General features: G+C 31.2%; 2 protein-coding genes across 3 annotated transcripts; one reads left to right on the forward strand and one right to left on the reverse strand.

The window, feature by feature from the left end:
* The first annotated feature begins 12603 nt into the window (after nucleotides 1–12603).
* Nucleotides 12604–14124, forward strand: LOC7477833 (transcription factor MYB13). The gene is made up of 2 exons (XM_002297923.4): nucleotides 12604–12913; nucleotides 13065–14124. The coding sequence occupies exons 1-2, from the start codon at nucleotides 12781–12783 to the stop codon at nucleotides 13733–13735; spliced, it is 804 nt and encodes a 267-aa protein (XP_002297959.1). The 5' UTR covers nucleotides 12604–12780; the 3' UTR covers nucleotides 13736–14124.
* A 1616-nt stretch (nucleotides 14125–15740) lies between these two features.
* LOC7477834 (uncharacterized) lies at nucleotides 15741–22687 on the reverse strand. 2 transcript variants are annotated; one of them, XM_024596182.2, is made up of 12 exons: nucleotides 22432–22687; nucleotides 22071–22336; nucleotides 21848–21921; nucleotides 21622–21716; nucleotides 21410–21507; nucleotides 21141–21224; nucleotides 20821–20901; nucleotides 20577–20660; nucleotides 20368–20463; nucleotides 17175–17254; nucleotides 16494–16582; nucleotides 15741–16319 (listed from the first exon to the last, which is right to left on the reverse strand). In XM_024596182.2, the coding sequence occupies exons 1-12, from the start codon at nucleotides 22562–22564 to the stop codon at nucleotides 15982–15984; spliced, it is 1518 nt and encodes a 505-aa protein (XP_024451950.1). In that variant the 5' UTR covers nucleotides 22565–22687; the 3' UTR covers nucleotides 15741–15981. The 2 variants fall into 2 exon arrangements, with proteins under 2 accessions (XP_024451950.1, XP_024451956.1); XM_024596188.2 differs by lacking the exon at nucleotides 22432–22687 and having other exon boundaries at nucleotides 21622–21729; nucleotides 22071–22315.

Here is a 22687-nt window from a genome sequence, read left to right on the forward strand (position 1 = left end):
CTGTAATATCAAATCAATTTTATTCCTGATAATATTTTATCTAATTTTATTACACGCTCAAAAAATAATAGAAACTGTAATTCTTGTCGAATGAATTTTGTACGTAATGGAATTGTAGATAGTTTAATGGCATAATAAAAAATATTTTATATAAAGTATTATTTATTTCATGAAGTAATAACAATAGTTAAATCTACAACATTTAAATTAAAAACCATCAATTTTAATATATATATTTTAAAATTATTTTATAACTTTAATTTTAAAAACATTCTTAACCAAACACATTAAACTACTTTTTATTCAACCTCAATTTCAACCACAGTTTTAACCAAACACCTAATTTTTCAAACCAACCTCAATTAAAAGTATTTTTTTATAAAACAACTTTTTTCAAACCACAACCACAATAGCTACCGCAATACCAAACACACTCTAAAATTTGGATTCTTTAAGCCCACGAACCTCCGTATCTAATAGTCTAATAGGATTAAATAAATAAATAAAAGGATGAGAATTAATAATGAATCAAATACATTCGTTTGAACGTTTAAAGATGAAATTTGATTCGAACAAATCTTGAGAAGCTGACCAGCTTTTGCAGGAATGGTACAATGTCGGTCCCTACCTATAACAATAATTGTTATGTATTATTATTATCATCAATTTTTGACCACATAAAAATATCAATAATAATAAAAATAATTCAAAATATAAAAGGATACAAAGTCTAGAAGATTGCCAGGTGGTGAATGATTAAAATAACAAGTGGACAAGTTTATATATATATAATAATAATAATAATAATAATAATAATAATTTTTTCTTATTGCATGCAGCCCAATCCTTATAAAAATTCTATTTTTATTATAAAAAAGTAGAAATTTGTTTTTTATCATGGTTTTAAAAAAAATACCTATGTTGATTTTCCTTTGTATTTTTTGGAATTTACATTAAGTCTGTAAAATTCTTTAAAAATTTTGCCAATATTTCAATAACTCAAAAATTTTAATTCATGAAAATTAATGGTTAACATCCTGATATAAATTCAGGACCTATAAGTAGGTTGATATTTAAAAACTAGGAGTTGACTAGAAAAGTTTCATGATTATTTTATATAAAGTTTCAGGATTATTTTATATATCCATCAATTTTAATTAATTGTATTTTTCACCACAATATACGAGTTGTGGAGAACCCTTTTGGATTCCAGGATAAATGAATCATGTCAGGCATCTACATGAACTCTTCCCGTAAGAATTCACTTGGGCATACAAACCCATAATAAACTTAAAATGCCATATTTATTCATGGAAACAAATCATTATTCTGAGTAATAGACAAGCCTTCAATTAAAAACCTATTAAAATCTTTAAACTATATCTAAACCACGCAATATAGCTTATTTTAGGTAAAAGATACTAGAAATACTAATATTTTATCTAGCCACAGCCAGCTCTTGGAATTTCTAATAATAACAGTGCATCTAAGTCTCCATCCCGGACAAAGCATATTATGTCCGACTAGGTGCCATAATATGTTAAGTTCTGACACGTGGGGTCTTGTCATTGTAACAGCAGGCTGGGACGGCCGGATTCAATTATGGTTTGTTTACCTCTTTGAGTGTGAGAAAAGTTAACCTTCATGGTGCCTGCTGAGACCTTGTGCAGGGGTGATGAATACACCACAGATGAGAAAAAGGGCAACGCCCTGAGGACTCTTCATGGTGTATATACTATATGGTTTAATTTCAATAGGGCATACCATGTATACTTGTGTAGCCCTCTTGCCGGGGGTTACTTTTGTAATTGTACACATGCTAGCGGTACTCGATTCTTTGATTTGTCACAGTCAACATTAAAAATAGAAGCTCATGGGCCAACTGGCCCGTTTTGTCTCTTTGATTGATGTAAGAAAGTCTGAGCAGTGAAAGATGAGAATCAACGGGAAACAAAGTTGTGGTGTTCAAAGGTTCCTGTTCTCTTGTCCTAGCTGGCTCTTGTCTCCGGATGTTATTCCAACGTTTTATTTTTATTACTATTTTTTTTTTTAGTTTAATATAAATGTTCGAGCTAATTTGCACGTACCTCGACTAATTTCACGGGCTCTGAAGTTAACGACCATGTAAGCCTCCAGTGGTCATCATATGAGCAAATACAGGGCTCGAACCTGAGACCACAGAGAAAGCAAACCTCTTGATTCCAAACTTTTATCACTGGACCACTATCTAGATGATTATTTTTAGTACTATCTTATTTTGCCTTCTCCTTTGCCATTTCCCATGTGAGCTCTTTTCTGGTCATGATTGTTCTGAGAGTCAAGAAGATTGGTTGAGAAAAAAAATATCATCAACAGCTTCGCATAATAATTTCTTATTTAACTTTATAAATTAATATAATTCACAAACAAAATAAAATATCTCTTTGGAGTAAGTCCATAGTTTTTAGAGCACGTCTACTGTATTCAGAGCACATGTTTTTTTTCTTACAAAAAAATATGTGTGTGAGAGAGATGGTGAGATATTATTTCAAAGAATTATATTAATTAAAATTTTAAATTATTACATGAAACCTCTTTAATAAATTTATATCATTTTTTTAAGAAAAACTATATTTTATTTTTCTTGTAGTCTTAACATACTTACACTAAAATGAGTCTATGTGCAAAATATTTTATTTATATCCGTCTTTCTTTGAATTTAAATTTAGGGCTTTATGATAAAATGTAAATTCACTTACCATTCAAACCCCTGATAAATTTACAACCGAACTATTATAGTTGAGATAGATATGCGTCTTTTTCTTCGGAGTAAGTACATAGTTTTTAGAGCACATGCTTTTTTTTAAAAAAAAGAAGAGATTCACGGATCTCGTTGAGCAGCAAAATTGAGATTGAAACTCATAATCACTCAAGTATCAGTTTTGTTTTGAGGTTGAATATTTTATTTTTTAAAAATTTAAATTTTATTTATTTTAAATTAATTTTTTAATATTTTTGAATTGTTTTGATAAGATAATGTAAAAAATCAACTTTTAAAAATAATATTTTTAAATAGATAATAATTTAAAAAGTAAAATCTACTACATTCTCTTCGGTGTCAACTAACTCTGGTTCAATATATATATATATAGTAACAATATTCTAAATGGTGTGGGAAATCACTGTTCTCTCATACACAATGTACTATGGATTACAACAGTATTCCACAATGCATTTCTTTCCTTTTTTTTTTTTGCATTTTTCCCATTTTTTTTTCAAAATTACTTTTTTTTTCAACTTTCCTATTTTTTCTTTTTTTTTTTCAAAATTATTTTTGTTGATTTTACTTTTTAAATATTAACCTAGTTAAAAATTTCGCTTTGTAATTTTTTTCTTTAAAATATTGTTGATTGCTGCGGTGTCTTCCCACATAAAATTTCTATTTTATTTTTTTATTTTTCAAAATTATATTTGTCGATTTTTTTTAATATTGAGCTGATTGAGAATTTAGTTTTGTATTTTTTTTCTTTAAAACAATTTTGATTGCTATAGTGTTTCTCCGCATAGTTTTTTTTCTTCTCCGAAAGTATCTTTTTTTTATTTTATTTTTTAATATTGTGCTGGTTAAAAATTACAGTTACAATATGTGAGGAAAGCACTGTAACTTTCCTCGAAAATTACTGTGGATTGCTACAGTGTTTTTTTCCACATGGTTTTTTTTCTGTTTTTGTTATGTTTTTCTCTAAAATTATCTTTGTCAATTTTATTTTTTAAATATTAAGCTAGTTAAGAATTGTAATTACAAGTTTTTCCTCACAAAACACTGTGGATTGATACAGTTTTTCCTTACATGGTTTTTTTCCAGTTTCTTTGGTGTTTTTTTTTTGTAATATTTTTTTCTAAAATTATCTTCGTCGATTTTTTTTTAATATTGAGTTGGTTAGAATTTAACTTTGTAATAAAGCTTAATTATGTGGGGAAAGCACTGTAGCTTTTCTCACAAAACATTGTGGATTGCTACAGTGTCTCTCCGCATGATTTTTTTTCTTATATTTTTTTTCAAATTATCTTTGTCAATTTTATTTTTTTAATATTGAGAATTACAATTACAAGTCATTATAAATAAGGCTAAATCATGCGGGGAAGCACTGTAGCTTTCATCACAAAACACTGTGAATTACTACAGTGTTTCCAACATGATTTTTTTTCTTTATTTTGGTGTTTGTTTTGTTATTTTTTTTTAAATTGTCTCTGTCGATTTTTTTTTAAATATTGAACTGATTAAGAATTTAGCTTTGTAATTTTTTTTCTTTAAAACACTGTGAATTGTTGCAGTGTTTTCCCGTATGATTTTTTTATGATTTTTTCCAAAATTATCTTTGTTGATTTTTTTTTAATATTGAGTTGGTTAAAATTTATAATTACAATAAAACTAAATCATATGAGGAAAGCGTTTCTGGTTTTTCTCACAAAACACTGTGGATTGCTACAATATTTCTCTAAATGGTTTTTTATTTTTATTTTATTGAGGAAAGCACTATAGTTTTCCTCACAAAACATTGTCAATTGCTACAACATTTTTCCTCATGGGTTTTTTTCCTTCCAAAATTATCTTTGTTGGTTTTTTTTAATATTAAGTTGGTATAGAATTTAGCTTTGTAATTTTGTTTGCTTTTTATTAACAAAAAAACTAAATCATGTGGCAAAAACACTGTATCTTTCCTCACAAAACACTGTAGATTGCTACAAATCATTTTGTTCAGTCTCTAAGTTTTTGATCACCAACACAATTTTTTTTTCCGTCATGAAATATTTGCTCCATCATACCTTTAGTTTCTATTACTTATTTAACATTGGTTCACAATTATAACAACATCAAGTGTATTTTTTTTATAAACCCGTGACAACACGCGGGCATGTCATCTCGTATATAAGAAATCAACATGGTGCATAGGGCAGGTTGTTTCCATGTGATGCTGTCAATGGCATTTTTAATAAATAAATAAATAAACTTCTAAGCTATGATCTAGAGACTACGTAGCTTGGAATGCTTATGCGTCCATAATTTGCAGACAAAAGAAATTAATAATCATGTGCATCTGGCACAGGACCGAGGATTCATTCAAAAAAGTTGTTAGTTAATTAAAGGGAAACTAATTTAATTTCTCAAATTAAATTATTATTTTTTAATTTTATTATTCAATATTAAATTTATCAAGTATAAAACTTCATAATTTTAATTTATTTTTTATGAAATTATTCTAATCTTCTAACTCGAGTTTGGTAAGTTGACTCGAGTCGTTTTTTTTATTTTGTTTTCAATTTAATTCTTCAAAATTAGGTTGATTGGACATTGAGATTTATATTTATTTTTTATTTTCTTTCTATGTGGTTATCACAGTCTTATGACCCGAGTCACGAGTTAGGCCGGTTGACTCGAGTTTTTTTTGTCCTTTTTTAGTTGATATTTATTTTTAATTGCATCATTCAATATTAGATTGATTGAGAATTAAACTCTATAATTTATTTCGGTTTGCATTCTATGAAGTTATATCGGTCTCATGACCCGAGTCACAAGTTTGGTCGGTTGACTCGGGTAGTTTTTTGTCCTTTCTTTCTTTTGGATTATTTTTTACATTTTTTTATTCATCTATTTCCATTTGATTTTATTTTGTTTATATATCAAATATGATATTCATTCTCTTGATTGTTGTTTTTTTATCCTTTTCTTGGGTTGTATTTTTTCTTTCAATTTTCTTCTTCAATATTTTATTTCATTTTTTTTCTAGATTTAGTCCTCATTTTTTAATTGTTTTTTTTTTAATTTGTTCTTTTATCTCTCAACATTTTATTTCATTTGTTTTTTAATCTAATTTTGGTTCTCATTCTTTTAATTTCTATTATTTTTTATTTTTTTATTAAGTCTCTCATTATTTTTTTTCATTGATTTTTGTACCAGGGTTAGTCCTCGTTATTTTGATCACTATTTGTTTTCTTTTAAATTTTTTGATGGTTAAATAATTTGTTTAAGATTTTTTTGGTATTCTGAATGGTCATCTCAGTTTCATGACTAGAGTTTTTAGTTTTGAAAATTAGTCATATTTAACTTTGATATTTTTTTATTTTATTCTTAGATATCAAAGCTATTAGACCTTGAATTTTCTATCTTTTTTTCTCTTTGCTTTCTCTAGGATTATTTTAGATCTACTGTTTAATCAACTTAACATGGATTCATTCATGTTATAATTATTTAAATATTTTTTTATGTTAAAAAAAATAAAAATACACTAGGCATCGTAGCGCAAAAAAAAATCTAAAGCTAGACAGGTAGGACGACAGAATCAACTGTACCAAAGTGATCTCCACATGGAAATTTTCATCAGAAAGTACCAGCGAGACAAACATAGTGAAAGTTCAGAGAATTTGATCAGTACAGAAGCAAAGTTCTTGCATACACTTTTTCTACAAGTATCTATGCAGAGCTTGATTAATCGCTCAAGTTGATGTATAAATGGCTAGCTCTGATTGCTCACTGAAGCATGATAACTGACCGGATGTATAGTGAAATAAAATCATCATGTCCCACGAGTTGAAAAATAAAATAAAATAGTCTCTAGCAAATAAAAAAAATATCAACTCAATAATTTAAATTATTAAATTTTTTAAAAAAATATAATTTATATTATTTTTTAACATATATTCTCAAGTAAAAGTTTCTTAGGCTTGAAACTTGTACAAACTCATATTATTTAGTGTTTAATTTTTATTAAATAAATAGAGATGGTGAGATTCGAACTCGTGACCGCTTAGTTATCAAGACTCTGATACCATGTAAAAGAACCATCTCAACCCAATAGCTTAAACTATTAAATGAGAACCCAATACCTTAAACTGTTAGGTAACGTTTTTAAAATATGATTTATATTATTCTCTAACATTAATTTCGCTTCAAGGAAATGCTACTAGATTTTGAAAATTTATTGCCATATTTTCAAACTCTAAATCAAAGCATCATTACATGCAATAGCTAGAAAAGGGATTTATTTTTTTGAATTTTAATTTAAAACTGTGCTAAAAATGTTAGCAAGTTGACATAAAAGGACATATTATTAGCAAAATCTAAAATAAACTGATAATAGAAGTAATTTGATCATTGATACACGAAATTATTTAAAGAGAACATGCTTTCATCACTTTTTACCGTACAAGTTTTTTATTTTTATAATAAAATTTTAACTGTACAAGATTTTGATAAATAGTAATTCTTAAAATGTACATAAACTATTCAGCAGCGGGGCGAGAGTGAAATGACTGGGAGGGCTAATGCGAGAACATGAAGGGTAAAAGTGAGGATAAAGTAAGAGGTAGGGGCACGGGTATAATAAGCAAACTCTTTACGTGGACTTAATTGAAAAAACATAAACATAAGGGTGGGATTTTACTTTTCAAAAATATTTAGGGGGGTGGGGGTCATGGCCCTCTCAAGATATATAACCTAGCGGCTAGCGCCAATCCTGACTATTCTCCTTTAAAAACCATCATTTTATTAGAATCTAATAACTTTCAATTGTAACATATATGTATACAATTTTTATTCTCGATTATTTAAGTGTTTGTTTTTACATTAAAACTTATTTTTTAAATTGAGTTTCCTCTCAAAAACATCAAATTAATATATTTTAAGTGTTTTTAAATGATTTTAATGGGTTGATTTAAGAAATAAAATAAAATCTAAAAAACAGTATTAAAAATATATAAAAAATGTTTTTTTCAGATTTTTATTGTGTGGATAAGTATAAGAGTGTCTTAGAGGAGCGCAACTAGAAAAGTTTTTTTTTTTTTTTTTTTTATGATAAGCTACTTTGCAAAGTACTTGTGTTGACTGTTGTGTTAAAAAAAACAAAACAAAAGGTCATAGTTAGAATCTTTAATCACATTAAGTGACAGCCGCCAAGGAATGAACAAGAGCTTCAAGGAATTTAGGACAACCATTACTTGCTGACCCTTCTTTTTTATTCCCCGGTTATGCTATGCCATTTGCTCACTGGCTCAAATATCTTTTTTACTGTGTGATGTGTTGACTTTATATTATATTTTTCATCTCATACGATGATTAAAAAAGTGTTTGAGAATGAGATAGAAATTATTTTTTTAAATATTTTTTATTTAGAAATATATTAAAATAATATATTTTTTATTTTTTTAAAATTATTTTTGACATTAACACATCAAAACGATCTAAAAACAAATTAAATTTAAGACAAAAAAAATTGAAATTTCATGGAACGCGGTTTGCACCGCGTTCCCAAACAGTGTCTTAGTGTACGTTTGTTTTTGCGGCAGTTGTTGCGTTTTTATCTAACCTTAATTATATGGTATTTAGTTATAAAATAAAGTTGTGGTTTTGTTCATGAAACCATCAATAAATAAGGTTTTACCTCAAGTTCCAGTGAAACAATTTTTACATGCTTCCCAGAAGAACTCATCCTGTGTTTTTTAATTTTACATGCTTCTTTTTTATTGTTGAAAAGACAGACCAAAACAATTTTCAAAATTTTCCTTAGCTCAAGAAATTGTATGAATAAAAAAGCTACAATTTGTCTCTAAAATGTTCGGAGTGTTTGTATTTGAACAGACCTATATCAATAATGCTTGATGCTGACAAAATAGACTAATTTTTTAATTTATTAAATGATAAAATAGAATGAAACATGTACACAAATTTAATTGTTCTTATTTTTATAGTTAAGTAATAATTAACAAGTATATTATAGTGAAATATATATTCCTTTGTGTATATATTATTTTTGTGATAAAATTACAATAAGTTTAATGGGATAATAAAATAAACTTTATAATTTACATGGTTCTTTTTAAAATGTATTAATAATCAAATGCATATAAATATAATTGTAAAATAAGAAATTACTGCATGTTTTTTTTTATCATTTTTTTATCGACATCAATTTTAATCATAGTTTTAACCAAATATATACATTAGACATGCTTTATGCTAGACAACAACTTCAACCATAGTTTTAATCAAATATATATTTTAATCAAACCAATCACAATTAAAAATAATTTTTTAAAATTTATTTTTTTCAAACCACAGTATTAAACAAATTCTTAATAGCGCAACTTCAAAATCAATTGATTGCGTTTCTTCTGCCGTCTTGTTCTCATATGTACATATAACCTGCTTTGAACACGTGCAAATACCTTGTTTAATACAAGCATTTTCGATAATTATTTCAAGTATAACTTAAGTGTTAATAATCATTTCAATGCAAGTGTAAACCTAAATCAATTATACATATAAAAGTAAAATAAAATTCAAACTCATAATTAAGAAAAATTGACAGTATTGCTCTTGTAATTAAGATTCCTAGATCCATTTAAGCCACTAAAGAAAAGGTTTTTCATTTTTTTAATGAAGACAAGGAATCACTAAGTAAATAACTTAGAAGTCATACCACCTCCCAACCGATTTAGCTTGACTTCGATCGGCCCTTAAATCATCTCTCTTGTCTATTTTCCTAATTATGACTCTCATCGGTAGATGATGCGAGAAATTAGCACATATTATCACGCGGGTTGTAAAAAAAAATTAAGAATTTAATTTTACATATATGCATTCACAGAAAATGTAAAAATACGTAGAGAAGAATATCGCATTAAAAGAAGCTAAAACCCTTTAATTACAAAAATGCTCAAGAATGCTCTCGGTTGAAAGCATTTTTGTTTTGTTTTTTATTAATATGATGCGCATGCTTGATGGTGGTCTGGTTTGCTATTTTTTTCTTTTTTTTTGTCTTTTCTTTAAGAAATTACAGCTTGACCCGATTGATTATTAGTATTTCAGTTGCAGTCCTTGTCCTTTAATTTGATTTCTCATTTTCGGTCTTAATTTTTTTATAAAAATTTTATTTGTTTTTAATTTCATCCTTAAATCCAATCTATCAAATATTATATTTTTCAATTTGGCCCTCATTCTTTGGATTTCTAATTTTTTTTCTTATCCCTTTTGTAAAAGTTTTATTGATTTTTAATTTCATCATTCAATTCAAATTGATGGTATTATATATTTTTTTCTAAGCTTTTTTGTAAAATTTTCTATTCTTTTCAATTTCACCCCTTAATTCTTTTTTTCAATTTTATCTTTCAATAATACATGATTGATTGAGAATTGAACTTTATAGCCTTTCTAGATTTGATGCTTTGGGTCTAATGACTCGGGCCACAGGTTAAAAAAGTTAATACGAGTTTTTTATATATAAAAAAAGGCTTTATAAGTCTCTTTATTTTTTATCGAGTTATTTCAATCATATAATCTGAACCATAGGTTCGACGAGATATCTCAGGTTGACTCAGCCCCAATTAGTGTGGTTATAAGATTATCATTACTGGTTTTTTAGGTTCTTTTTTCACTGCATTTCAGAACCTGAAAATCATTTTTTACACAAAAAATAATTTTACCTCGCGGCAAAGCGTAGCATCGAAGTTAGTCTTTTCTATTAATTACTTCTTAATTGATTATAATCTTCTATTGCTTAAAGTTATTAAACACTTCATGCTGATGCTTAAAAAAATACTTTAATTTTCTTGGAGTAATTATCAATAAAAGTTAGAATATACATGGCATTACCAAGGCCTCTAGAGGTCGAAATGAATATAATCTAAAGTATATTTGGTCTTGCGAACCATACCATCAAAGCCAACTCGTTTTTTATTTATCCACCAACCAATGCTCATAAAAATCTAATGAACTTGCACTCTAATCATATAGGAAATTTCTTCTGCTTAAGATACTCATTACTCTTTCACTCACATGACCTCATCCCATATATCATAACTTGGTTGTGTTCAAACCGGCATGGAAGATAATGAAAGTACAACAAATCCAATCATTACAGCATCCTGAAAGAAATAAATAAATAAACATTATTACAGCATCCTGAAATAAATAAATAAATAAACATTATTATAGCATCCTGAAGACATGGTGATTGACGCATATCAACCTCAAACAACAAACCCGAAGCTCCACAATCAGATTGTTAAGGATCGTACGCATAGATATAAAGAATCATAACAAACAAAAAAGAAACAATTACATGATATAGTGATTTGACATGGTTCGTCCATGCCCACATCCATTAGAGGAGAAATTGTTTTACAATGGTTGAAATCATGAATAAGACTTTGGAAGACTCTCAAACCAAACCTTAAATACACTCAATCCTCGTAACACGTATTAGCACACAAGATTACACAATAGCTCACAAGAACTTACCATTTAACCCAATGGAAAAAAAGATCTAAACACATATTTACAGGGTATATATATATATATATATATATGTCTTAGTTCTAATGGGTAAAAGATTAGTCCTAATCCTTCAAGGCTTTCGGTGCTAGTCAGAAGCAATCCTAAATCCATAAGGTGTCTATCATCAAGTCCTTGTTCAATTAGGATTAAAATTCATGCCACATCACAATATCAAAAGATTTTTAAAATTTTATTTCTCATGATCTTGCTTGAGATAATTTTAGAACTTTATCTATCTTGAGCTGACTTGAGGTTCAAACTTGACGATGCAGGTCACCCTCCTCGGATTGTTGATGTTGTATAATTAGGCTGTGTGTGATTAGCAATGAATAGATTCTTTACTTGTAGCATGTTGTGAGTCGAATTAAATTTTTTTAACATGATAAAGAAATATTTAGGCATTCTTGATGTGTTTTCAAGAAAAAGAAAAATTAAATTATGTAGAAATTAAATTAATGTGACCCAATCAACTTGGCAAGTCTAAGAGCAACCTCGACAACTGAAAAAAATAGTTTGACTAAAAAAAATTCAAGATAACATTTTTTTTTAAAAAAATATTGAGATAACAATATATTGGATTAACCCTAATCAACCAACGTTAACATTTCAAATCCGCAACCCGAATTATGAAACCGTGATGACCTCATATAAAACAAATAAAAAAACACATTGAAGCTCAATACACAATCAACCTAATGTTGAAGAATGAAATTGAAAAAATTAATTTAAAAAAGAAAAATATAAAGACCCGATTCAACTTAATTTAACATGTCAAACCTGGATTATAAGACCGAAATCACTCCATAAAAAGAAAATCAAAATAAATTATGAAACACAAATCCCAATCAATTCAATGTTGAATGATAAAATTAAAAAAAAATTAATTAAAAAAAAACCCGAGTCAACCTGAATGAAGCCACTAAACCCTTGACTAATTTCCAATCAATCCAATTTAAAGGTGGCATCTCTATACTTCAGCGAATTTATCAGTTGAGCGTGCGTACTGAAGAATTTTTTCCCCTTAATTTTTATTTCCTAGCTTGTGGGGGAATTTCAAAATTATTCTAGTACGTGCACGCCTAAAACGTTTTGACCCTATCTACCAATGCGATCATACGCTTCAACATAGGAGCCAAAGAAATAATGGACTCTGAAGGGCAGATAAAGGTATGAGAAAGTTTGTTCAGCTTATCTCCACTTACCACCTCACATTCTAGAAGGCGAAAAGACACATCTACCTCACCAGGAGACGCAAATATATTCAGGAGTTAATGATTTAAATATATATTTATAATATAAATACAAGAGCCTCTATAATATTTCATCTCATATTTTGGTACTTCTTCAAGTCAATAATTAAAAAAAATCTAGAAATTTTCCTACGCTTCCTGCTTGCCAGCATGTATCTCTCCTTTCGCTGAGTTCGTAGTAAGTACTTGACAGAAGAAATTGCAACCAAGTGAATTAAAATGGGAAGAGCTCCATGTTGCTCTAAAGTTGGTCTGTATAGAGGTCCATGGACTACTAAAGAAGACACGTTGCTCATTAACTATATCCAGGCACATGGTGAAGGTCATTGGAGGTCTTTGCCTAAGAAAGCTGGTAAGTGATGTGATTCTCTCTTTCCAACAGTTCATACGGTTTTTATTGGAGATCTTGATTTGCCTAAGAAAGCTGGCAAGTGATGTAATTTTCTCTTACCAACAGTTCATACGATTTTTAATTTAGTGTTTTTGTTTTCGTATGAATGAAGGGTTACTTAGATGTGGGAAGAGTTGCAGGCTAAGATGGATGAACTACCTTCGGCCTGATATCAAGAGAGGGAACATCACTCCTGATGAGGATGACCTTATCATCCGTCTGCATTCTCTTCTTGGTAACCGTTGGTCTCTCATTGCGGGAAGGTTGCCAGGCCGAACTGACAATGAGATCAAGAACTACTGGAACTCTCACCTTAGCAAAAGACTCAAGAACAACACGGCAAGAAATAAGTCCAAATGCATGGGGGAATCAGCTGGAAAGAGAGGTGACACTAAGGCCAACAACAAAAGGAAGCACAAGGAGGACAACGAAGGCATTAGCAGTCGAAATGGAGAGGCTACTACAAAGACCAGGATTTATCTCCCACGGGCAACAAGGGTTTGTGCATCCTCGGTTGCAAAATATATCAATAATATTCAAAGCTTGATTGGGTCATCATCTAGTAACGCAGAGGATGGCGATCATACCAATTGGGGCATGTCTGGTCTTAAAGTTGCTAACAATGGTGGACAGGCTTGGGCTTCCAATAATGAAGAATTTGATGGTCCAATTTCTTTACAGAAAGATATTATGTTAGATGACATCTTTGAGGAATACCAGCAACTCCTCAAGGCAGATGATCATGGTCAATTGGATTCCTTTGTGGAATCTCTTTTGGCTTAATTCTTACTAATAAATTAAAGGGTGTGCGCTGATGCTCACTCCTACCTCCCCTCCTTTGCCACCCACTCCATTTCTTAAATTCCTGCCGTGTTTTTGCCGTAACACACGAGAAGAATGCCGTCGGGTCAGCATCAATATGACGGCCTTAATTATTTGTATCTCTTATGGGCAATAATTAATAAAATTGCAGTGATAAAACAAAAGAATTCATTACACATGCACACGTGTACTGATGTCTTCACTACAAAGATTTTCATGGTTTGTTTACCATTTTTCAATCTGGCTAGCTAGCTTGAGTTAAACTAGAGACTTCTTGGGTTCAGCTACTGATTTTTGTTTCATCCACAAACTTGCATCGCAAGGTTAATATCCTTCTTGATCTTGTTCTAGATTTCCTACTGGTGTCTTCCATATGCATCGCTTTCTTTTGGAGTTGAAAATTGAAAAAATTAATTAAAGATTGTCATAATGTCAATTAACTAAACCGTTAAGCAAATGAAAAGGGGATTTGCTTCCTGATTCTCACTAACTAGAAATCTTAATTTGTTCTCGTATGAAACCTAAGTTGGATTTTAGATTCGATTGCGGCAAACAATTGTCAATTAGTGGGGCCAATTGCCTTAAAGCAAAGCAAGTCAAGTCCTTTATAATCTCAAAATATATTCCCTTTTGTGGGCCGGAAAGTACTGTTTTTTTTAAAATAGCTTTTATTAAAAGTGAATTCATGAAAATCATATTATTTTTTAATGTTTTAAGGTGTTATAGAAAATGAGTTTAAAAATATTTATGAGTGTTTGGTTATTCTATAGAAAATAAGCTCTAGAATTATTTATTAATATTTTAATTATTTTCTTTAAGTTTATCAAAAGATTGGGTACCAAATATGATAGATAAAAAATTTGAAGGAGAGTGAAATTGAAAAAAAAAACCTAATTTTATAAATTATTTCAAATAAAACAAATAGTAATTAAAAAAATAAAAACCAAATCTGAATAATAAAAACGTTGAAGGAAGATGAAATTGAAAAAAAATTCTTATTTTATAAATTATTTAAAATATAATAAATTGTAATGAAAAAAACATGGACAAGATTTGAAGGAAAAACGACTAGAAGAGTTTCATTAAGAATTTGGAGGAATAGACGTTAAAATAGAGAATGAAACAGGAGAAAAGAGGAAAAAAAAAATCATTTACACCAAATTGAAAATAAGTATGCCACATGCGTCGTCTATAGAGGGAGGGGCTGCCGGGAGCCCGGGACAATTCTAAACACATCAAGAAATGCCACATTCAGACACCATACATGGTCTCACGCGCCACCTAAATGTGGTGGCATGTCTGACGTGTTGACGCATTTATTGCATACGCCAATCACTTTTTATTTTTAAATTATATTTTATTTATCAAAAAACTAATTACCTCTATATTAGCTTATTATTACTTAAAAAAAAATATAAAAATACAAAAATCTCTTGAACCCTATTTTATTAAATTTTGATTTTGAAAGTAATTTATTCATCACTTTACTTCTTTTCGTTAAAGAAAAGTATTGTTTAGAGTTGAGAGAAGGAAAATACTTTTTTTTTTTTTGGAAAGGATTGAGTTTTTCCTTTGACTAGAAACTACTTTTCATTCATTAATTTTTCTAAAATTAAATAAACATGGAAAAGTTTTAAAAAGTATTTTCCATGAAACAAAAAACCCCTAGGTTTTCTGCATGACTGGTTTACCATACCTAGTTTGGATTACAAACAAGCCAAGCCAAGCCAAGGTTAGGAATGTTTCAATGTTGTTTGGGCTCAACTTGAACTGGTTGGGGTTGATCTGAGTTTTAATACACGAAATTTGCAAGTTATGCCACTGTTTACTACTAGAGCAGCACAAACGTGTTGCTCACGGCCAAGTCGCCCCAAACATAAGGCTCTGTAGAGGCACAAGCTTCAATACAAGGATTACAAGCCAAGTTGCTGAGCCAAAAACCCGTGGTTTATCCATTTTTCCACAGTTCTTAAGGGAAAAGGGAGGGGGGCTGCTCTTATTTCTGTTTTCAACTTCATGGAAATAATTCCCACTAAAAATGCTACAATCGCAAGTTTCTTGTATGGAATACCATTTATCCCAGCCTTCGAGGCGATTAAGTAAACAAAATCATATGGTGAAAAGACACTTATATACGCAGGCATCTAATTTTACATGTTTTCAACGTACAAGAGCAGTTGCTAGGAAAATGCAGGGGTCATTTTGCTTTAAAATGGCCACAAGTCACCCCAGTGAGATCTTCGTGCCTGATAATGTAAAGCAGGACTTTTACTCTTCGTGACAACTATACGTTCAAAAGAGCCCTCTGAGTTATCACGATTGTTTGATCGGCAAACATCCAAGGTTACCTGCCTGCCTCTCTTAAAAGGTGAGAAAACTATCCTTCCCCAGCCTCCCCCAAGATCAGCATGTGCTTCTTCTTCTTGCTCCTCTTCGTCATTATCATCATTGGTGTCAGTTTCAATGACATCAGAATCATAGTAAACTGGGTCCACCTCTTCATATGGAACCTCCTCCTCGGGTTGATTTTGCTCAATCAAGTCCTCTGTCAAGATCAATTGCAAATAACAGAAACGGAATGCAATCAGATTGTGTGTCTAGACAAGTAAAGCGGTGATGCAATTATAATTATATTTTCTACTTGCTGTCTGACACCAATCAAGTTGCACGAAAACATTTCTTTAGAGATTTCTAAGAATAAAAAAGGTGTTGAATTTACCATAATCAATCTCTAGATCTACTGGATTTCTTTTAGCATGCTGCTCCTTCAAAGTCTCAAATCTCATGCCATCAAGAGGCCAAGGTTTTCTGTTCAAATGGAGCAAAGTAAAACAGTGATAAACAACATTCAGATCATAGTCCTGGGCAATTTGCAGATAACAATAATCTATGAAAGGAAAATTAAAGATTAATCTTGGGCCATGAGCAGATTATAATATTGGAAGCAAGCTGTCTAATTGGACTTAGCTCTGAAGTTGACTTGTTTGATAGCTTGGTAGAAAAAGTTGGTAAAGAAGCAGATAGGGGCTTAAGGATTTTGCATATTCCACTCTTGAATACTCTCCATTGTGTATTCTATCTTAGGTATTGACTTCCTCCCTGTTTTATATTTGAACTTTTTAAGTCTATTAGCATTTTGTATCTCTCAAAAAATTAAATTACTTTTGCCACTTAAGACATCAATGCTGGAACAAATAGCCATAATTTTTTTTTTAAAAAAAGAAATAATTGAAATAAATCCATGTAATGTTAGATAATTTATTCAATATTAATATTTCACAGTAGAATGATAAAAAATAAAAATAAGATTTCATAGTAGCACCTTCAGTTTTTGATATTGTTTAATTTTCTCTAAATGAAACAATTCATAAATTTTAACACATTGTAATAGAATACCAACCGGGGTCGTTGTCCTCGTCTGAAAGCGACAAAGGAAAACTTCTCATCCTCAAATCCACGTAAAGTTTCACCCTTGGAACGCTGCAAGTCATGAACAAGGGAAGCAAAATGGTGAATTTCTTACTTCAATCCTTCCAAAGGGGGCAGCAGAATCTCTCTTTCAACAACAAAAAGATGTTCTTCTACATAGTACTGGTGTTAAAAGAAATGAATGAAAACTGCAAATAACTTTAAATAAAAGGATAGCTATAAACTTAAAATCGAGTCTTTACAATTTTGATAAGATGCAACCACCCCTAAAAACAGTAGTATTCGCGTGGAGGGGTCTCTGCTTCAACAAATACTGATATTATGCTGTACCCGCTAAACATGGCAAGGCCTATATTGCAGAGTATAACAAACACTCACCCATATCAAATGAACACTTGAAATATTATTATAGTTAAAGAAAAACTAGTTCTTGTGGAATCAATGTAGATCCTCTCACTCTACTGTGGACGGCAACAGCAACAGCAGGTTTTGTTTTCATGCTGGTTTTGCACAGAAATCAAGGGAGAGAGCAAATGGGAGAGAAGGTGAAGAAAAAGAATAAAAGGCAACAGTCATCGACTCACCAGCGACACTCGCAGGCCTAGAAGAGAGAGCTTGCTGAGACTATTCCAACCGCGCCCAAAAAGGCCATGAAAAAAGCCTGTAGGAAACCACATGCTTGAATGCTATAGGTTTCATCACACGCTGACGTAAAGCTCGCACCAAACTTTTATTTTAATTCGATTCCTGATTAGCCTTTTTTTTTTTATTTGGCACCTAATTCTGTTATAACTCTTTCACTATTTTTTTTTTGTCCTTAGTTCTAAGATGGCCCTTCAATTTAGTCTAGATTTCATTTCACCTGCCCAATTACATGCTGTGCAACGCATGTACCATACTTTTTTTTTAATTTGAGCCAATTTTTTTTTTTATTTAATCCCTAATTCTTTTGTAACTCTTACTTCTTCTTTTTTCTTGATCATTAATTCTGAGATGGCCCTTTGGATTTTATTTCACCCGAGCCCAATTAAAGCTCAACCAAAGAGAAGATGGGAAGAGAAATGAATGGGATGGATTGCCATGAGGGGTTAGCACATTATAGTCATGTCATGACCCGGGCTATGAATTTAGCATGCTAACCCGGGTTGGCCGGGGTCGATACAATACAACGTTGTCTCTTCATTTTAATCCCTAAACTTTTTTTTGCAATTTTATCTTTTGGCAGATCATTGTTTCACAGTTGAACCTAATCAAGTAAGGCAAAGGCAAAGGTTAGAAAAACAGAGAACTAAATTTTTTTTGGGAAACGGATTGTATTTTAAACGGTGCAATCAGGTCACATTTGGGCTAACTTGGTTAAACAGGCCATCAATACGTATGGAGTTGCAACCTAGATCATGAATAAATAAAAAGCAAGTGAACTATGCTAACAAATTAGTTTTTTCAATTCAGTTTTTATTTTTCTTTTTTCAAAAAAAATACACATGATTAAACAAAGGTGCTAAATAGAATGACCGCAATTTTGTTTTTCAACTCTTTATCGTTAATGATTTTTTTTTTTCATTTATTAACATATAAAGGTGAAGGAAAAAAAAGGCAATTGTCGTCAACTCATCGACGACACGTGCAGGCCTGGAAGAAACCTTGACAAGACGATTCCAACAATGACCATAAAGGTCGTGAACGAAGCATGAAGCTCCATTCTAGAATGTGACAGGGTTTCCTCAAATGTTGACGCTTACAACACATGCCAAACTTTTTTTCAATTTGATCCCTGGTCAACTAATTTTTTTTTATTTGGTCCCTAATTCTTTAATAACTCTTTAATATTTTTTTTATTTTGATCCCTAGTTCTCAAATGACCCTTCAATTTAGTCCTAGATTCCATCCCACACATGCCCTATTAAGGCGTAGCCATGGAGAGAAGATGGGAAGAAAAATGAATGGGATGGATTGGCATACCAGGTTGGTTCATTATGGTCGTGTCATGACCCAGGCTGTAAATTTAATAGATTAACCTGAGTTAACTGGAATTGATACAATACAGTGTCGTCTCTTCATTTCAATCCCTAATTTTTTTATTTTATTTTATCCTTTGACGTTTCATTATTTCACAATTGAGCCTATTCAGGTTACACAAAGGTTAGAACAATAGCGAACTAAAAAAAAATTGGGAGTCAGATTGGGTTTTAAATGGTGCGCAATCAGGTAGCGTTAAGACTAATTTGGTCAAACAGGCCACCAACACGGATGGAGTTAAAACCTAGACCATGAATAATAAAAGGCACATGAATTGTGCTAACAAATTATTTTTTTCGGTTCAGTTTTTATTTTCATTTAAAAAAAAAATATTGACATATAATTAAACAAAGATGCTACATAGTATGACACATTGCGATTTTTTTTTAAGTCTTTGTTTATCATTAACGATTTTTTTTCCATTTATGAACACATGATAGTCAATAAGTTTTATCTAACACGGTGATCAAGCTTTGAAGGCACATATGAGGTTTTTCATAACCAACAAAATTTTAACAGCGCCCACATGTTTTTTTACACTTTAGTTGACTTGATACGGCCCGCATCGTAACGTGGGCACCGGAACTTAGCTTACATCTTCAGACAGCATATAAATGTATGTGAAACAATTGGTAAACCAGAACAATCCTGATTGTGGATGATATAGCAAAAGTGTGAAACAATTGGTAAACCAGATCAGTCCTGATTGTGGATGATATAGCAAAAGTGTTAACTTACTAAGTCCCAATTTTCCTAGACTTCCTGCTTTCTTTTACATATATCTCAAAGGGCCTACAACATTTTGTTGTATATACTATAGAAAAATTTGAACACTTGGCTCGTAGGCAACCCAGTTATATTCCACAGTACAAATATTTAGAGATTATATGATAATTCGACCCTTGTACATACTTCCTCTCATCATCTAGTATTATTTTGGTTGGGGGGATGTAAATTTATTTTTACATAATCTTTGATTGATGAAAAACAAAATGCAAATTAAGAACATTTTCTTTTTGCTTTTATAGTTCGATCACTAATTCTATGAATTCCGTGTCTATTTTCTGATAAATTAATGTGCTCCTATAACATGCTTGAGACATGAATCTTGCACGCAAATAATGCAGAATGTAATGAGGAAGTACCTTGTATGCTCGCTGTGATGTTGTCCTCTGCAACCGCTGAACAAAATGACAGTATTTTCCAGATTTCACCAAAGGACAGCTCCCATCATGAGAACACTGCATCAAGTTGCTATTAGGCAAACAAAGAAAAAGGGAAAAAATGAAAAGGCGGCTCCATAAGTTGACCTCACAAGAAAGAAAACTAGGAGGAAAGCCATTATGATACTTACAGGAGCAATTACAAATGCACCACCTTTGTAGGGCACCAAATCCTTACAAGGTTCATTGATTTTCCCTTCAGCTTTACCACATTTCTGAAAATTCATTGATATAATTGTTTAAATGAATTACAAGAGCATGACAACAAAGTGCAAACATAATAAGAAACACAATATATTCATCTGAGATTTATTAATAGGCACCGTAACACAATTCTTGTACCAAAGAATGCTCAATAAGAAACAATGAACTGACCCTTTTCTCCATCCATAGTATGTGAGATCGCATCTGTGATATGATACCAAATCCATGTGGCGTACCTGGCTCAACTAAAACCTGCTCCATGCTTAAGTTTTTCAGAAACAAAAAGTAACGCAAAAACAAAAAAAAATAATGAAATCCCATTTATAAGTGTGCAATATTCATATTTCACACGTATTTTCCTTTTTTTTTCTCTCCCTCCATGTAGAATAAAAACCAGAAAGACATGACTAGTCATGTAAAATAACCAGTAAATCCTCAGATTCACATTATGCTGAGACATGAATATCAATAACAAGCAAAAAATCACATACCAAAACATCCCCCGTAAGTTCCCAAAGCTGGCGCACTATAGTAATTCGGTCCTTCAATGATGGTATCTCCCCCAGAACATAGGACTTCATAGCAACAGACATATAGGAGTAGTTATTACCAATTAAAGATCAAATAAAGTGAAACTTACATAAGCTTCGAAGTTGAGGCAACACCACATAAAGTAGAACATGTTACACAACACCAAAAGTAAAGCACTTATGGGCAGTTAACACTAACAAGCTAAGAGTCATCGGGAAATTCAACTTACAGCAATTACAAGGTCATGTTTCCTCTCGGACTTGCGAATACTTTTACTCAAGTCTTGAAGGCTATTATAGCTATGAATAAGTGGCAAATTCTTCAAATCTAAACAATCAATATAATGTAGTAGCCTCAGAATTTATCTTAACCACCAAAATCTAAAACAAACAAAACATTTAAAATGTCCTAAAGACTTGAAAAAATTAGTCAGCAAATTACCTTGTATAAGACTTCTACCGGCACGCTGCATAGACTGTGATGGTTCCACTAAATTTACCTTCTGTAATGACTTTGGCCACACTTCTCTTATTGCCCTACAAAATTTCACTTAAAACATCAAGAAAACTCAAATTCATCATCAATTCCACAATTGTTTTTTAAACCTCACCGACACTTCCATAATTGCACATCATATTATACCACAATAAAAAGAAGAGCATCTTACCAGAAAGCTGAACCAGTCCCAGCTCCAAAATCCAAAATTTTAGTAGGAGAAAAACCCGGTAACCTTCTCCTAACCTACAAACACGAAAAACCCACAAAAGTTCCAGAAAAATAAATAAATAAATAACAATAAACATACACTAAAGACACAAACTTTTCATCTGGGTTTTAATAATAACACAAGAAATGCTCCTAAGCACACAAAAAAAAATCATTCTACTTACTTCACTGAGGACTCTATAGCAAGCAGAGAAAACAGCAGGCATACGAGAAGCAACATAAGCAATGGTCTCATCATCTCTATAACTAAGTCCAATGTCGCCATAAGAACTCTTAATTTTCCATCTCTTAGACCTCTCCATAGACTTAAATGGATCTTCAACTAGCTCCTTTGAAGTATTAATTGCTAACATCATGTTTTTGTCTTTGATATCGCTGAATGATTCTGATAGTCTTAAAACTTTTTTCTTCATGTGTGGCTCTTCTTGCTCTGCAAATTTTCATCTTTTCAAAAAAATTGAACTATTGTGTACAAAAGTTTCGATCTTTGCAAAAAAAAAAAAAAAGAGCATTTACAATTGTTACCTCGGAGGTATTTTTTGATGGCACGACGGAGGCGGACGGGGACGATGAGGCAGCGGTCGGATTGTTTGGTGGCAGAGCGGAGGTTTTCTGCGGTGAAGAGTTTTTTGGTGGTTTCAGGTATTAGGCTTGCCATTTCTTGTGGTGGTGGTGGAGTGGTGGAGGTGGAGTGAATAAGGTAGCTTTCTGGCGTGTGAGATGGAATTTGGGGTTCTAGGGTCGGTTTAGGGTTTTAGGGTATTTAGGCATTCTTGTGATA

The sequence above is a fragment of the Populus trichocarpa genome, chromosome 1 (genome assembly GCF_000002775.5).
Source record: "Populus trichocarpa isolate Nisqually-1 chromosome 1, P.trichocarpa_v4.1, whole genome shotgun sequence".
Classification (NCBI taxonomy): Eukaryota; Viridiplantae; Streptophyta; class Magnoliopsida; order Malpighiales; family Salicaceae; genus Populus; species Populus trichocarpa.

Bases quoted from the DNA above. Each gene is read 5' to 3' on its own strand.
- LOC7477833 (XM_002297923.4), top strand. From the start codon at position 12,781: ATGGGAAGAGCTCCATGTTGCTCTAAAGTTGGTCTGTATAGAGGTCCA. The intron at 12,914-13,064 runs GTAAGTGATGTG...GTATGAATGAAG, and splicing joins GTCTTTGCCTAAGAAAGCTG to GGTTACTTAGATGTGGGAAG.
- LOC7477834 (XM_024596182.2), bottom strand. From the start codon at position 22,564: ATGGCAAGCCTAATACCTGAAACCACCAAAAAACTCTTCACCGCAGAA. The intron at 21,508-21,621 runs GTAATTTGCTGA...TTGATTGTTTAG, and splicing joins CGGTAGAAGTCTTATACAAG to ATTTGAAGAATTTGCCACTT. The intron at 21,225-21,409 runs GTAAGTTGAATT...GTTGCTATGAAG, and splicing joins AACATGACCTTGTAATTGCT to TCCTATGTTCTGGGGGAGAT.